This window comes from Panthera leo, chromosome A2 (assembly GCF_018350215.1).
Source record: "Panthera leo isolate Ple1 chromosome A2, P.leo_Ple1_pat1.1, whole genome shotgun sequence".
In the NCBI taxonomy this organism is placed as follows: domain Eukaryota; kingdom Metazoa; phylum Chordata; class Mammalia; order Carnivora; family Felidae; genus Panthera; species Panthera leo.
In genome coordinates, this window is record NC_056680.1 from 6,992,031 (window position 1) to 7,010,219 (window position 18,189).

General features: G+C 41.4%; 2 protein-coding genes across 2 annotated transcripts; both read right to left on the minus strand.

Annotated features, from left to right (window-relative positions):
- Positions 1-7,440: 7,440 nt before the first annotated feature.
- On the minus strand, positions 7,441-8,433 carry LOC122208441 (olfactory receptor 7E24-like). The gene has a single exon (XM_042919515.1). It carries the CDS (start codon positions 8,431-8,433, stop codon positions 7,441-7,443), a length of 993 nt encoding a protein of 330 aa, XP_042775449.1.
- An 8,134-nt stretch (positions 8,434-16,567) lies between these two features.
- On the minus strand, positions 16,568-17,491 carry LOC122213295 (olfactory receptor 18-like). The gene has a single exon (XM_042927424.1). It carries the CDS (start codon positions 17,396-17,398, stop codon positions 16,568-16,570), a length of 831 nt encoding a protein of 276 aa, XP_042783358.1. The 5' UTR covers positions 17,399-17,491.
- Positions 17,492-18,189: the final 698 nt, after the last annotated feature.

Below are 18,189 nucleotides of genomic sequence, written 5' to 3' on the forward strand. Positions count from 1 at the left end.
TGGGAACACTAGGTTGAGTTTTTGAGCTGACAGTGGTAGCAGCAGGTGGCTGCTAAAGAAATCCTACCTCCTAATCACACTGAGTTATGCTTCTCACCCGTCCTCCATAAGTAAGTGACGTTGCCCAGAGCTGCCTTGTGAGTACTTTTTCTAGGTACTTCAACCTCTTCTGTTGACTCCTCTGTTATCCTCAGTTCTACCCTCTGCGTCCCCTCCTTTCACTTTCCTATTACTGCACCTCACCTTGGATTTCCAGTCCTGTGGCCATTTATGCTACTACCAGTTCAGAACAGTTGCATGAGGATTATGAAAAGTAGTGCATTTTATCAATAACCATTGTTAGTTCTTATTAACTAAGCGCCTTTGGTGTGCTAGGCTGCAGGAGATGTCTGGAAAACAGCACTGAAGGAAAAAAAAAAACACAGAAAAAAATCTTTGCCCTAATAGAGCATAAATCCAGGATCTCAGAGTTTCTGATCACATTATGTGTCCAAACAGAATACTCACTGATGGATTAATTATTTGGCTATTAGCAAGGTTGAACGTTTCTCCAAATGCTTATTGAGTGCACTTCCAAAATAAGCTATAAAAATATATCACTAAATGTAGAAAAACTTCTGGGTCCAGAGTATCAGAATTGACCAGGCTCTGATACATCATTTGGTTTAGTTGCCTTGTTGTGCAGGTGAATTTACCAAGGGCCCAACACAGGAGAACACACAGTGATAAAATGTGTGTGAAAGGAAACACGTCTTTAAGTATGATGTCAATTACTGGATTACAATTCAGGAGAGTAAGGACAGAATCACAGAATCACTACTCTCTAGGTATGTGATTCTGGGCAGCTTCAGCCAAGGTGGAGTATGTTAGGACCAGTGGATCTTCTGATAAATGTTTGTTTTCCTGTCTTCTTCACCATAAAGCAATTGGATAATGTGTTAAGTCTTTGGATGGTGGTGTTTGCCAAGGCACTGCAACAGGAAAGGCAAACATAAACACAAAAATATCCGTCCTGATAAAGATGAGTCGCTGACCACTCCAGGATGGAACGAGTCTGACAGAATCTACTTTCCATCAAGTGGAGTCTTCAAGGCATAGCACCATTTTGAAAAACTATTTATGGATTTCCAAAAGGAGGACCCACCTCCCCCTTAATTTCTTTTAGGCTTTGTGTCTAAAAACAGATTTCATCTAGAAACTGGGAAAAGAATCAGGATATTCGATTGTGGTAGCCAACATCTGATAATTGCAGACTTGCTTTTTATATTTTGGGTTATCTAAGTCAACTGATATTCTTGATGTCTGCTCATCTATGATCTGTTACCACCACCACAGGTCTCTGTGGCTCATGGATCCCAGTCACCATTCTGGATTTGTTGCTCAATCACCCATGGTTAAGACTACTGTCATTTAAGTTTAAAACTCAAGATATTTGTGAATGTAGTTTAGAACTTCTGTCCAGGTATGGAGGTTAGCTAACTGAAACATATTAAAACACTCAAGAATTACAAGTTTGGAACAAGAGTAGAATTTTGGATATCAATTGATTAAGACTGCCTTAACATTCCCTGCAGCTTGACTAAAGTTAAAACATGTTTCTTCCTGACTGCAAGGGCCTGACCACCCCTTTGTCATCAATTTTACAACCCACGATGTCTTCCTTAAAGACCTGGGAGCCATCCCTTTGAAATATAATCGTCAATAATGTTAGCACCTTTATCTCCCAACCTCTTTGCATAGGAGGGTAGGCACTTAAGTTCAATAAGCAGCAATTAGCAAACACAGATAGACTAGCCACATCGACCAACCTCCCCCCAATATCTTCCACCCCTTTTCCATAAGCTCACCCCAGCTTCTAAAATCCTCCTGTCTTTTGTTCTGTGGAGTTGAGTTCAATCTCTATCCCTTACTGTAATAGTCTTGAATAAGGTCTTCTTTACCTGTTTGACTATGTCCAATGCAATTTTACTTGGACACACAACGAACGACTTTCTCTAGAAAGTCTCTAGAAATTCCTAACAAATTTCTATCAAAGTACTCTTTTGATGAAATTTCCCAGTGTCCTGCCTGTTTAAGCAAATAATATTGCATCTCACAAAGGACTTCAGACTGGAAGAGGAGCAAAACCCACTTTCTTGATGCATCAGTTTCATTTGGAACAAAATATCTGAGGTAGCTTGGTACAAAGACTGTCCATGACACTCAAAACATGTGAACTCACTCAGAAGGTAATGGTAGTAAAAGATGAATAGAGACTAACCTGATGGAGAGAACATCAGGAGAATTTAGATGGGTGTAAGAGAAGGCATCTTTTTTTTTTAAGTTTATATTACTTACTTTGAGAGAGAGAGAGAGAGAGAGAGAGAGAGAGAGAGAGAGAGAGAGAGAGTGAGAGCAAGCATGGGAGGTGCAGAGAGGGAGAGAGAGAATCCCAAGCAGGCTCCTCACCGTCAGCATGGAGCCCGATGTGGGGCTCCAACCCAAGAACTGTGAGAAAATGACTTAAGCCAATCAAGAGTTCTTCACTTAACTGACTGAGCCATCCAGGTACCCAGAGAGAGAAAACATCTTTAAGTTTCGATATTTAAGTGGAAACTTGAGTAAGAAAGGGGAAGAAAATTTTAGGCAGAGAGAATTAAGTGCAATGGTCTAGAGACTGAAAGAATATAGTCTGTTTAAAGAAAAATAAGAGGGGTGCTTGGGTGGCTTAGTCAGTTGAGGGCCCAGCTTTGACTCGTGTCATAATCTCACGGTTTGTGTCTCTGTGCCCCGTGCTGGACTCTGTGCTGATGGTTCAAAGCCTGCTTCGGATTCTGTGTCTCCCTCTCTCTCTCTGCTCCTCCCCTGCTCCTGCTCTGTCTTGTATGTTTCAAAAATAAACATTAAAACAATTTTTTAATTAAAAAAATAAATATAAGATATCCAATATGTCTGGTAATGCAAGATGGTGCAGCCACTCTGGAAAACAGTCTGGAGGTTCCTCAAAAAATTAAAAATAGAACTACCCTATGACCCAGAAATTGCACTACTAGGTATTTATCCAAGGGATACAAGTGTGCTGTTTTGAAGGGACACATGCACCCCGATGTTTATAGCAGCACTATCAACAATAGCCAAAGTATGGAAAGAGCCCAAATGCCCATTGATGGATGAATGGATAGAGAAGAAGTGGTATATATATACAATGGAGTATTACTTGGCAATCACAAAGAATGAAATCTTGCCATTTGCAACTACGTGGGTGGAACTGGAGGGTATTATGCTAAGTGAAATTAGTCCCTCAGAGAAAGACATATATCATATGACTTCACTCATATGAGGACTTTAAGACACAAAACAGGTGAACATAAGGGAAGGGAAACAAAAATAGTATAAAAAAGGAGAGGGGGATAAAACATAAGAGACTCATAAATATGGAGAACAAACAGAGGGTTACTGGAAGGGGTGTGGGAGGGGGGATGAGCTAAATGGGTAAGGGGCACTAAGGAATCTACTCCTGAAATCACTGTTGCACTATATGCTAACTAATCTGCATGTAAATTAAAAAAAATAAAATTAAAAAAAAAGATATCCAATATGTCTAGGCAAATGGTTCTCACACTTAGTGTGCAATAGAATCACCTGCTGGGCCTGTTAAAATACAGATGGCTGGGTTCCAGCTGTAGAGGTTCTGATTTAGCAGGTCTGGAGAGGGTATGAAAGTTGGTATTTGTAGTTTCCCAGGTGAAGCTGATGGTGCTGGTCCAGGGACCAATGAAGGACCTGGAAAGGGATAGGAGAGACTAACTGAAGGGTGTTATAGACCATGGCAAGGGGTTCGAATTGTATTCGAACAGTAACAGAAAGTGACTAGAAGGTTTTAAGCAGAGAAGTCACAAGTTTTGACTACACCTAAGAAATCAATCTGGCTGCCATGTCCACAGGGAGAAAGTGACCATTGCGCACCCAATTAGGGCACTCTTGTAAGAGCAATAATACAATGTGACCATGAATTGTTTTGGAAGAATGGGAAAAGCAAATCATATCATTAAAACAGTGCTATACAGATCATTTAATTGCTTTGATATGAAGGCAAATAAAACGAAGACCTAAAATGACAAAATTTGGGGGGGGGGTCTGAGTGACTTGAAAGGGAGGAGTAGGTCTCTCACTTGAAAATCTGAACAGCTATATTGTATGTGCTAGATGCTAGATGCTAGTGAATTTTGGCAGTGGAAACAAGAAGAGACTTACTAGTATGTCTGCCAACATGCAGTGAAAGCAACTTCCACTAATGGACCAGTGTTGGAATGTTTGTTAATTCTTCAGAAAACTCCTCTTCCGAGAAGGGCAGGAATAGCCTCAGTGTTGAACACTGAGGTCATCCCCACGAGCAATGCTTTCAAAATCCATTGAACAGAGGAATCTGTGGGGCCATGGTAAAACTTGTCACAAAATAAAGGGTTGGGTAGGGGGGAATGTTTATGGTTGGACCACTGACTCCAGAAATTTGAGGATTACAATAGCAGCAGCAGCCAAAATTGTCATTTTTAATGCGTATTTTATTTACACCAAGAGTTTAATGTTTTAAAATAAACTTTTTAAAAGTGTAACACACATGGGGATATGTATGTTACCTTATTATCTCAAACTCTACACTCCTTTTCTATCAAATATCTCTGTGTTTGGATTTCCAGAGTTATTAAAAATTTCAATGGTGACCTCCCTGCTGACCCCAGGGAGCATTGAATGAATGAATGCCCCCATTCTTCATCTGTTGCCCTTGAATTTTCCTTTTCATGAGCCCAGCGTTAGGTTTGTAATTCAAAGAATATTTCAACTACTTCAGAACTGCCTTTAAAATTCTTTCAAGGAGCACCTGGGTGGCTCAGTCGGTTAAGCAACCAACTCTTGATCTCGGCTCAGGTCATGATCTCACAGTTTGTGAGTTCATGTGAGCCCAGTGTTGAGCTCTATCTTGGCCTCCCAGCTGAGCATGCAGAGCCCACTTGGGATTTCTCCCTCCCCCTCTCTCTCTACAACTTCCCCCTCTCAAAATAAGTAAATAAACTTGAAAAAAATAAAATAAAATGTTCTCAAATACATTTTATTAGTAACAAGGGGTCCCATATTGAGTTCCTTCTGAAGCCGGCTCTGAGACAATGATTAGCACACAGGATGTTTACCAAGCAATGTTCCTAGAATCAACATCTGTGGAAGGGCATATGTGTAGTAAAGAATTTGGCCTCACCTAAAGAGAGATGGCCTCTGTCCCAGCTCCTGGCAGCTAACCTTTAAATGCTTGAAAATTCCCTAGTGATAGAAGTGATTGGTTATTCATGAAAGACCTCAGGTTATTCATGAAGGACCACACCTGATAGTTTATACTAATGAAATGACTTAGGATGGGAACTGGCCTTGCCAAAAAGACCAGCCATGTGATTAAAGGGTTGGAGTATTGGGCAAAGGCATATCAGGCCAATATAAGGAGGGAGGTTGGAAATTGGGTTCAACCTGATAGGCCATAATTCAACTACTCATGTCTATATAATGAAGCCTCAATAAAAATTCTGGACAATGGAGCTCAGGTGAGCTACCTGGTTGGAAATGGTCTTTGAGTATTGTCACACATATTGTCACCAGGAGGAGGTAATGGGTCTGGATCCAAGGGAAGAGAACAACAAGAAGCTTCGCATATGGGAACCTCCATATGCCCTTCTTTGGCTAACTCTAACTTGTGTCTCTTTCCTATAAGCAAACTGCAATCATAAGCACACTGCTTCTTGAGCTCTGTGAGTCATTCTGGTGCATCTGAGGCAGTCCTCTCGGTTTGAATCATTCTAGCAAAGTATCGAATGTGAAAAAGTTCCCAAATTTGGATCCAACTGGTCTGATGTGAGAGTGGACCTAGGGGCTCCTGGACTTGCATCTGGTGTCAGAGGTGAGGACAATCTTGTGGTTCGGCAAATTCTTTGCAGCAAGGAAGGAAACTGGAAAAAGTCAAGCCAAGATGAAGCCCATCAAAGATCTCCAACAACCAGCAGGGAGTTCTGGAGCTAAGATGATCTCTTAGAGTTGCCTGGAATTAGGGCAAAGGGACCAAATGTTTGCACCCCCACACCTAATCAATCAGTCATCGGATGTGGGCGCCCCAAGAAGGAGGCATGAGCTTGCTGAAGTAGATCCCTATAGAGGTTGATTGCTGAGGGCTGAATAACACCCAACATTTGAAGCAACATGTCCCTTATTCCTGACACAAGATCTTTTTTTAAATTGTGGTAAAAGAACATAAAATTTACCATCTTAAGCAGTTTTCAGTACAGTGGCATGAAGTACATTCACACTGTTGTGCAGTCATCACCACCATCCAACTCTAGAACTTTGCTACCTTCCCAAACTGAAATTCTGAACCTACTAAACACTACCTCCCCGTCTCTCACTCCTCCAGACCCCAGCTCCCACCATTCTACTTTCTGTCTCTATGGATTCAACTACTTTATGAACCTCATATAAATGGAAGTATACAATATTTGCCCCTTTGCGTCGGGTTATGTAATATGAGTGGGGAGAAGTTAGATGGAATGGGAAGGAGAATTATCAGGAAAATTGGGAATCACCTCTGTTCTGGTAGTTCCTCTCCCATCTATTCCTTGGGAACCATACATCCCAATGTTCCCAGAGAAGTTCCAGGAAACTTGATAACTGTTGACTCAAACTCAATATTAATAGCGTCCCATTTCAATTTCCTTTTTTTTTAACGTTTTATTTATTTTTGAGACAGGGAGAGACAGAGCATGAACAGGGGAGGGTCAGAGAGAGGGAGACACAGAATCTGAAACATGCTCCAGGCTCTGAGCTGTCAGCACAGAGCCCGACGCGGGGCTCAAACTCACGGACCGCGAGATCATGACCTGAGCCAAAGTCGGCCGCTTAACCGACTGAGCCACCCAGTCGCCCCGCATTTCAATTTCAAAAAGAAATTAGTCATCCTACTCGCTCAAAAATCTGACCAAGAGCATTAAGGTGCCAAAATGTATCAGACGCCTTGGTCCTTAAGGTAGGGTTTAGAACCTCCCATCAAATTTGTGGGTGGATGGGGCGGGGTAGAGGAATCTCAGGAAAAGTATAGAAACAATAAATAACAAGAGACAGTTATGATTATTTTGCATTGATAGAAACAAGACTGCTCATGACCAAGAGTCCTGCGTAATGCAAAAGGAAAGTGAGAGGGATATATGGATATATACATAATCCTGCAGAGGTTATAATTTAAGTGGGGAGCCCAAAATAATCTCCCAATTCCATTAGAGCTATGCTAAGAGGAAAAATTGTGTGAGCAAAAACCAGAGATCCATATAGGTGCCTATACCATGTGACTGCACATCCAGAATGTCTTGTGCATGTTTGATTTGCTGCATTTTGCAGTGCAATGAACTGAAAAGGATAAGACACATGCTAAGATTAGTCTGTCCTGCTGATAATCCTCCACAGTGCTCTCTTGATATCCTTGTTTCTCAGGCTGTAGATGAAGGGGTTCAGCATTGGGGTGACCACAGTGTACATCACCGACGCCACTGCACCCTTCCTAGGGGAGGGGGAGACAGATGAACTGAGGTATACCCCAAGACCTGTTCCGTAAAACAAGCAAACAACTGATAGGTGAGAGCCACAGGTAGAAAAGGCTTTGCACTTCCCGCCTGTTGATGGGACTCTCAGAATGGAGGAAACAATTCGAGTATAAGAGCAAAGGATCCCTGAGAGTGGAACGCCACCAAAAATGGCCCCCATGAAATACAAGAGTATGGTATTGATGGAGGTATCAGAACAGGCAAGGTGGAGAAGTTGAGGTGCATCACAAAAGAAATGATGAATTTCCACACTTGTGCAGAAGGTAAGTTGTGACACCATCAAACAGTGAATCTGAGAGTCCAAAAGGCTGCTGAAAAATGACACGAGGACCAAAAAGCCACAGAGGCATGGGTTCATGATGACTGGGTAGTGCAGGGGGTGACAAATCGCCACAAAACGGTCATATGCCATCACAGCCAGGAGTAGATTGTCCAAACATCCAAATAGGAAAAAAAAGGATACCTGAGTTAGGCAGTCTGCATAGGTGATAGATCTATTGTGTGTTTGAATGTTCAACAGCATCTTGGGGATCGTAGTGGTGCTGAAACCAATGTCAGCCAAGGACAGGTTGGAAAGGAAGAAGTACATGGGTGTGTAGAGGTGGGGGTCAGAGCTGACAGCCAGGATGATGAGCAGGTTCCCCAGCACAGTGACCAGGTACATGGACAGGAACAGCCCAAAGAGAAGGGGCTGTAGTTCCAGGTCATCTGAGAGTCCCATGAGGAAGAATTCTGAGACACCAGTTAGATTCTGTGGTTCCATGAAGATGGGACACCTCTTGAAAAAGAAGAGAGTGTTGAATAAACAAAACAAGTGTAGAGACATCCAGCTAAGTGTGAATATTTTGATTCAAGCAATTCATAAGTAAAGCATTCACACTTGAGGATCCTACCTCCTGTTACCTTCAGCAACATTTCTCCATTGTAAACTCTTCTTAGAACTCTTTCCTTATTGGTGTCTTGGCAATTTACCTGTTTCTACATATACCCATCATGAAGACATTGAGCCAAAGAATGGTAGACAAGCATCTAAATATATAAACATAGAAATATTTAGGGGCACCTGGGTGGCTCAGTTGGTTAAGCATCTGACTCATGATTTCAGCTCAGGTTATGATCTCATGGTGTGTGGGTTCAAGCCCCTCATCAGGCTCTGTACTGACAGCATAGAGCCTGCTTGGGCTTCTCTCTCTCCCTCTTACTCTGCCCCTCGCTTGCTTGTACTTTCTTTCTCTCTCTCAAAATAAATAAATAAACTTTAAAAAGAGAAATATTTAGTTATACTTGCTTTGGAACTCATATTTGTGGCCAGGAAAAGTTGAGTTTTCTTGCTATCCCTGCATGATCCCATTGCCCTCTTCACTTCAGCTGCCCAAAGGCAAACACTGTCACGAATGTGGCAGTATATTTTCCTTTCAGTGTTTTCATAATATTAGTACTGATGTATTCATGAACAGTTTTCTTAAAAACTTACTTAACACTGGGGCGCCTGGGTGGCTCAGTCCATCGAGCATCTGACTTCGGCTCAGGTCATGATCTCGTGGTTTGTGAGTTCGAGGCCCGTGTCAGGCTCTGTGCTGACAGCTCAGAGCCTGGAGCCTGCTTCAGATTTTGTGTCTCCCTCTCTCTCAGCCCCTCCCCGACCTGTGCTCTATCTCTCTCAAAAACAAATAGAGCTCAGGGGCGCCTGGGTGGCGCAGTCGGTTAAGCGTCCGACTTCAGCCAGGTCACGATCTCGCGGTCCGTGAGTTCGAGCCCCGCGTCAGGCTCTGGGCTGATGGCTCGGAGCCTGGAGCCTGTTTCCGATTCTGTGTCTCCCTCTCTCTCTGCCCCTCCCCCGTTCATGCTCTGTCTCTCTCTGTCCCAAAAATAAATAAAAAATGTTGGAAAAAAAAAAAAATTTAAAAACAAATAGAGCTCAAAAACAAATAAAGTTTAAAAGAAACCTTACTTAATACTATAATAATGCTCACATTGCTTTCTTCATTCTCACCACAATAATGTGCTTCAAGTGTCTCTGTGAAGTACACACATCTATTTCAAGCACTTCAAATGATGCATAGTATTACCTGATGGATAACTTTATTTTATTTTTCCATTTCTTATTATAATATTCCTAATAAAATTCTGCACACTTCCATATTATACAAGAATTTCTGTACCATATAAGCAGAAAGGTGAAGAATTATAAAAATCAATACATGTACAATTGTACTATTAATTATCTATCTTTATTTTCCCAATAGAAAAGGTAGACAAAAGCAACTTCATGCTTTTATTGTCAAGGTATAGAACTGGAAAGATGCCTGAAGTCTGTGTTGCCATGCTCTTTCATAGTAGATCCACATGAAAATTCTATTTTTGTCTAGGGAATAATATTTCCAAATCACAGATCTCCAAAATAGGCTGCCAAATGCATTAGTCCTCATAAAAAAAATCCTATGATCTATAATATTCATATAGTAAAGGCCCCCGTAAACCCTAATTCACCCATTTCCCTACTTCACAGATGAAGTCACAAAATCTCAAGAGAAGGAATTGGTCATCCTCTTTCTGTTTTCTCATCTGGGACAAAAGCATGTGTGAAATTGAAGAAATCATTCCACACTGGTGGAGTGCACCGAGTCTTGGGATGGGAATCAGGACTTTGAGTCTCACATCTGTCACATACTAAATCTGGAGTATTTGCAAGCTCTCAACCTCTCCCTGCTGGTATCCCTCTAGGTATCACCTAGAAATGGGGAGAACAGTACCCATGTGGCACCTAACAGAGGTTTGTACTGGAAGGAAGAGAAGCACGCAGAGAGAGCATTGAGGCCATATTGTCTATGCTCTGTTTCTGAGAACCAATGTAGGGTCTATTCAATATTGAACAGAGATCACTGTTGTCCTTGTCACCACTCTGTGCCAAGCAAAGTATAGACTCTGGGAAATCAGAAATGAATGTGATTCAGTCGTTTCCCTCCAAACGCTCAGTACCTACCTGCATAAGAACAACAACAACAACAAAAATGTTCTCTCAGGACCTCAGGAAACCCAAAACTTCCAATCACAGGATATTTAGTTGGATATATGGTGCTTAGCCTTGATAATGACAGTAAAAACAATATTAATAATACCTAAAATTTACCTTGCCCTTACTATATGCATTCATCACATATTTAGTCACATGTACAGTGCTCATGTTAATTCTTACTCAGTGCAGTTGTATAAACCAGATCAAAGATATTAAGAGCTTGCCCAGTCCCATACAGATAAAAAAGTAGAGCAGATAAGGTTCAAAATTCAATGGTGGGTCCCTGTTTCCATGAACTTCAGAGCATTTAAGGAGAAGTCCAGAGGTCGTTTCCAAAATCGCTAAGATATACCTTTGAACTGTTTCTTTCTGTTTTGTTGTTGTTGTTGTTGTTTTTTGTTTGTTTGTTTGTTTGTTTGTTTGTTTGTTTGTTTGGAGAGAGAGAGAAGCATGCAGGGGAAAGGGACAGAAAAAGGGAGAGAGAGAATCCAAAGAAGGTTGCATGCCCAGTGTTGAGCCCAATGTGGGGCTCAATCCCACTATTCTGGGATCATGACCTGAGAGAAAATCAAGAGTCAGACGCTCAACCGACTTAGCCACTCAGGCACCCCTGAACTCTTTATTTCTTAAGAATGGGATCTAACATACTGACTCTATCCCCTTAGAGATCAAGAGGGCCGAAATTACAAAAATGGAAGAGAAAGTGGAGTGTGAAGCAAAATCCAGGAGAAGGGGCAAGAGAGAGCTTCTCTGAACAGTCATGAGTTCTTTTTTTTTTTTTTTAATGTTTATGTATTTTTCAGAGCAGAAGACAGAGTGCGAGTGGGGAAAAAATATAGAGACGGAGACACAGAATTCGAAGCAGGCTCCAGGCTCTGAGCTGTTAGCCCAGAGCCCAATGCGGGGCTCAAACTCATGAGTCCTGAGATCATGACCTGAGCCAGAGTCTGACGCTTCGCTGACCGAGACATCCAGGTGCCCCATGAGCGGACTGTTTATATGATCTCTACCTTCATCTCAACTATCTTTTCTATAGTTGACGCAGCTGGTGGCACCACTGCTCTCTGGTGTCTTCTACCATGAACCCCCAAAGGAAAGAGCACAGAGAGCAGGAGTCTCTTCCTGGAGTAACGGGAAAAAGACAGGCAGGTTGGATAAGCAGGAGTGAATACAGTCTAGGTGCCCTGTGAACAGAGTCTCACTGTCTGCATCTAAACATGACTTCATCCCTATCTATTCCAGGACCTGGTAAAACTTAAAAACTTTATGCATAGCAAAGAAACAATCTTTCCAAAGAAGACATACAGACACGTGAGAAGATGCTCAACCTCACTCATCATCAGGGAAATACAAATCAAAACCACCATGAGATACCATTCAACACCTGTCAGAATGGCTAAAATTAGCAACACAGAAAACACCAGGTGTTGGGAAGGATGTGGAGAAAAGGGAACACTCTTCACTGCTGGTGTAGCCACTCTGGAGAATAGTATGGAGATTCCTCAAAAAAATTAAATATAGAACTACCCTATGATCCAGCAACTACATTACTAGATATTTACCCAAAGAATATAAAAATACTAATTCAGAGGGATACATGCACTCTGATAGCTATGGCATTATTATCTACAATAATAGTTATAGAAACAGCCCAAGTGTCCATCAATTGATGAACGGATAAAAAAGTCGTGAGATAGATATTACATACATATATATATATATATACATATATATATATATATATATATATATATATATATATGTGTGTGTGTGTGTGTGTGTGTGTGTGTATTTCTCAGCCATAAAAAAGAATGAAATCTTGCCATTTGCAACAACATGGATGGAGCTAGAGCATTATGCTAAGTGACATAAGTCAGTGAGAGAAAGACAAATATAATATGCTTTCACTCCTATGTGGAATTTAAGAAACAAAACAAACAAGGATAGGGGCAAAAAAGAGACAGAGGCAAGCCAAGAAACAGACTCTTAACTATAGAGAAAAAACTAGAAGGGAAGTGGTTGGGGGGATGAGTGAAATGGGTCATGGGCATTAAGGAGAGCACTTGTCACGATGAGCATTAGGTGACATATGAAATTGTGGAATCATTATACAGTACACCTAAAACGAATATTATGTTAACTATGATCACTAACTGGAATTTAAATTAAGCCTTAAAAATAAAAGTCGGTTGGACACAAAAAATAAATAAAATCAGGAAGTGAAAGAGAATGCTGTGCTCCTCTCCTTATCTCTGAAATGATGACAATGCATGTTGTTGTCTGTTGGGGATGGTAATGCAGATAAAAGGTAGCAAGCTACATAGAAAACTTAACTCGGTGCCTGAAACTCGGAGTCCCAAGGTAAAAGTTTGTAACATTCTGGTTACTGTCATCATTGCCATCATCACCGTCATCATCACCTTCGTGATCATTTGCAGGACTTGTGGGCAGTTAAGAAGGACCAATTTCCTGCTCTGATGGGGAAGATGCCCACGGGACACAGAAATAACATGGGGGCAAAAATAGAAATCTAAATAAGAGTTCTTGGATCCGCACCAAAACCAATCACATTAGGTCTTTATAGGGCTGTGAGTTGAATCTTTCCATTTTGGTCCCCTCATGTCTGGCTATTCCAACCGCTCTAGTTGTCTTGATGAGGAGGAAACAATGCTCTTCCAGTCCCTTCTGCCTTCAGTCTCTCCCACTGCACTTACTACTCCTGGACTGTGCTGTGTCTCTGCTGGAGCAGGTCTGAGGAACGCAGATCCCACTGCCACTCCCCTACCTGGAACTGGGTGAGGACAGAGGCTTTGTTTCCAGGACTGGCAGGAACACAGATGCAGCTATGGGTCTCCTGGAGCAGACAACTCTGGGAGGAGGAGAGACATGTATGGAGCCCACTTAACGGGAACTGGCCACTAAAGGGCTGGAAAGCACGGGCTGATTGTTTACAGCTGTTTGACCTTGAGGGCTCAAAGCACATGGCACATAATTAGCCAAATTGGTCCATGTTCTCCCAATCTCTAAGGACATTCTATTACTAATGGAAGAGGAAAAGGAAAAAAGTGAATGTACTGAGGTTGCAGGGGGTTGGGGAAGGGGTGTCAAGACCCTTCTTCTTCTCAGGAAGAAGCTGACCTCTACTCCTCACTTCTGACTTCCAAGTTACATACTTAACCATAAAATTCAGACACATTTTTTTTCCAACTAGAGAAAGCACCTTATGCCTTTTGTATCTGTGAAGCCATTGACTTAATCATAATTTAGAGAGAATTAGATCTTCTATTCTGCTACTTCTATTTCTCCTACCAAGAATCTGATAGTATTTCTATTTTCTCTGAAAATTTATGTCTCTAAGGAGAACTTTCTATTTTTCTTTCTATAGATCTGGTTTGGGGTTTGGAATTTTATACACTGGAGATGTCTGGGTTTTGATGTTTTGAATGACTGTCCAGGTTCTAAATTTACCATCTAGCCATATACATTGTTACATTAGACAACTGTTTATCTTTACATATTTATCCGGTGACTTGATAGTTTGCTTAAATACTTCAGGAGCTCTCAGAGATCTCTACATTCAAAATGTGGGCCAGGGATGTAGTCCTCTCAAGGCTTGACTGGAAGATGAGCTCAGAGATTGATTTCTCATTTACTGATACAAAGAAAACCTCAATAATTACCAAATTAATTGGATATGAAAGAAGTGTGCTAATCATGTTTGTGTGTGCATAAATGGCAGAGGAAAATTTTAGAGTGTCCAAAGGACCAAATGACAGGAATATAGAGAAGGGTTGGAGAAGGAAGTATGCATACTGAGATGTTGTATAATGCTTGAACAAGAGGAAAATTTAGTATTAAACTGTAGTCACTTTGTAGCAGGAAGAGCTAATCCAATGCTAGGTTCATTGCCAGTGAAGCTGGTAGGCCATTGGCTTAGTGTGGAGGCAGAGCAAATGAAAGCAATTATCAGAAGGCTTTTCAGAAAGCCCCCAAATTTCTACCTCAGAAACTATCTGTACCACCTGTAAAGGAAAGATTGATACGAACATGGGTTCCTGGGAGTGTAGCAGAAGAGAGAAGAACCCGTCATGATAGAAGTGGTCATGATAGAAGAGAAGGAAGCATGGTGACAAGATGGAATCCTAATAAGGTGGTTACTAGTGAAAGGGAAGATCTGCCCTTTGCTGAGGACATGGTCCTTTGCTATCCTTGAGTAATGACAATGAAGATACAGTTACATTTATCCACAAAGACTTAGGTGATTTACAACCTACAGGCACAATCAAAACCACTGGAAATATCACCACTACTTGAAACCTCAGTTGTATACCCTTGACCAAGACACATCATTACACTCACCTTTTCATCTTCACCCACTTGCATTCTTCCCATCGCATCTCACAATGTAGCTTTATTCCCCACATTACGATTTACCAGAGTTCAATCAAGAAAAAGCCTGCACTAGTTATTGTAATGAAGGTAATTTAATGTAGTTATGATTAAATGCTTATTGAACAGTGAAAGACACAAAAGGAAAAATATGGCAACAGAGCATTAGCCACAGGATGTAGTGATAACAGCATGGGCTAGGAAGTATGGGGAAAAGGTTGGGGATTAGTGCATGTGACATTGATCACCATTATTGGAAGAACTTAAAGAAAGGACAAATGGAAAATTAGAGCAGTGGTTGAAAGTTCCCTAGCCCCTACCACAGCATCACAACTTAATGTAGAGAAGGGTAAGTCTGGAGCAGAGAATAAGAGCATAATATTCAGCTATTCAGCACAGTTAGCCAGCTGTAGAGTATGGAGGAAGAAGACATGTAAAAAAATATTACCAGGCATATGAAGGAAAAAAGCATATTGGTTATGGCTATGGAAAACTCATATCTCCTCTATTGGATATGAGCTATGGAAAGCTCATATCTCCTCCTTTACAAGCTCTGATCACTTGGAGATGTCCAGGATCTGGCCATGTACAGCGAAGGACCCAACACATGTAAATCATCTTTGAATGAAAGGTCTGACAAAATCCCATAGGCCTCCAAATAGCTGCACATTAGCCCCACCTGGGGAGCTGTTAAAAAAGAAAAAGAAAAAACTGTTCACTTTCTTTTCACTCTCCAGTCCAATTGAATCTTAATCTATAATGGTGGGACTCAGGCATGAGGATATTTTTAAAGATTTTTTACAGTTTATTTATTTATTTTTGAGAGAGAGAGAGAGAGAGAGAGAGAGAGAATCCCAAGCAGGCTCCTTTCTGTCAGCATAGAGCCCAGTGCAGGGCTCAATCTCATGAAACCTGAGAACGCTACCTGAGCCAAAATCACGAGTTGGACTCAACGGACTGAGCCACCTAGGGGCCCCAAGATTTTAGTTTTAGGTAACCTCTACACCCAATGTGAGGCTTGAACTTACAACCTCAAGATCAAGAGTTGTTCACTCTTCTGATTGAGTCTACCAGGCACTCCATGGTATGAGGATTTTAAAAGGCTTATCAGATATTCCAAAAGGAAGCCAAGATTATGGACCAGTGACATACATTCTCTCACACAACCTGGATAAACAGATTTGACCAAAGCCAAACTTTTATGGATAATAGACATTATGGTGAAAATGGCTGAGAATTGTGTATCTATTTGAAAATGGAGTTGTGAATTTCTACAGGAAGCTCGGGTCATAGGTGACCAATCAGAAGATTCCATAGGTATAAAGAGATTCAATTGTGCAGTGATATTGGGATACATAGCATCCTGGAATACTCCCATAATTCCATCAAAAGGGTGCCAAGATAAGCAATATTTAGAAATGACAAATCAAGAGGAATGGACCACGACCTACAAAAAATGTGGCCAAAGAGGCATGCTTGCCAATTCCATATGTTTGGTTTGGCAATCATTTCTGATCAATAGGCACACACACACAAAAAAGCCCAAGTATTAAGACTAGGCTGTTCTGTTAAGGAGCCTCTGCAAGGCCCTCTTGATGTCCCTGTTCCTCAGGCTGTAGATGAAGGGATTCAGCATGGGAGCAACCACAGCATACATCACGGAGGCCACTGCATCCTTCCTGGGAGAATGTGAGACAGTCGATCCCAGGTACACCCCAAGACCTGTTCCATAAAATAAGCAAACAACCGACAGGTGAGAGCCACAGGTGGAGAAGGCTTTGTACTTCCCACCTGTTGACGGGACTCTCAGAACGGAGGAAAGAATTCGTGTATAAGAGAAAAGGATCCCTGAGACTGGAATACCACCAAAGATGCCACCAATAAAATACACGAATATTTTATTGGTGGAAGTATCATTACAGGAAAGCTTGAGGAGTTGAGGAGGGTCACAGAAGAAATGGGGAATTTCCACGTTTGTGCAGAAGGTAAGTTGTGACACAATGAGGCATTGCAGCTGAGAGTCCAGAAGGCTGATCAAAAAAGACACCAGAATCAGCAGGCGACAGAGGCGGGGGTTCATGATGACTGGGTAGTACAGAGGATAGCAAATAGCTACAAATCGATCATAGGCCATCACGGTTAAGAGTACACTGTCCAAACAGCCAAAAAGATAAAAAAAAGACAACTGAATCAGGCAGCCCGCATGGGAGATCACTCGGTTATGAGTCTGAATGTCCAAAATCACCTTCGGGACTGTGGTAGATGTGAAACCGATGTCAGCCACGGACAGGATGGAAAGGAAGACGTACATGGGAGTGTGGAGGTGGGAGTCAGAGCTGACAGCCAGGATGATGAGCAGATTCCCTAGCATGGTGACCACATACATGGACAGGAACAGGCTGAAGGTTAGAGGCTGCCGTTCTGGATCATCTGAGAACCCCAGGAGGAGGAACTCCAACACATCTGTTAGATTATCTGGTTCCACAGAGCAGAGACAGCTTTTGGAAAATAAAGGACAGTTTACATAACAGAAACAAGTATACAGGAATCCATCAGTGTGGCTATACTTTGGATGCATGCATTTCACAAATAAAGTATTCACACTTGAGGGAAATTTAGCAACATTTCTCAGTTGTGACAACATATTCTTCCTACAACTCTTTTCTCATTGTCTTTTGCTCCATTCACCTGTTTCTATGTGCACCCACTTTGGAAAGATGGAGCTAAAGAAATTAGAGATGCCAAGGATACTTACAGATTTAAAATTCCATAAACACACTAACATATCAGTACCCTCCTTAAAGGAAACAAAAGGAATAAGAAATGTCATTCTCCCTTAAAAGATTGTTCTAATCTAAGGGCACTAATTAGCAGTCAAAAGTACGTTATTTCATCTAAATGCAGAGAAATTACAAACACCCTAAAGAACTATGTAATAAAGTGTCTGACTCCATATTTTGTGGTGATATTTGACTGCAAACGGTGGTCAAGGCTCTCTTTACCCCATCTGCCCAACACCTGGGCCTACTGATAAAAAAAAAACCCGGGTCCTCCAGTTATAAGTGAGTTTTAAGGATGTGATGTACAGCATGTTAAATATAGTTAATAATACCGTGTTTCATATTTGAAAGCTGTTAAAAGTAGATCTTAAAAGTTCTCATTACAAGAAAAAAAATT

Excerpts from the sequence above, each read along its gene's own strand:
- LOC122213295 (XM_042927424.1), bottom strand. The coding sequence starts at position 17,398 with ATGTATGTGGTCACCATGCTAGGGAATCTGCTCATCATCCTGGCTGTC.
- LOC122208441 (XM_042919515.1), bottom strand. The coding sequence starts at position 8,433 with ATGTCTCTACACTTGTTTTGTTTATTCAACACTCTCTTCTTTTTCAAG.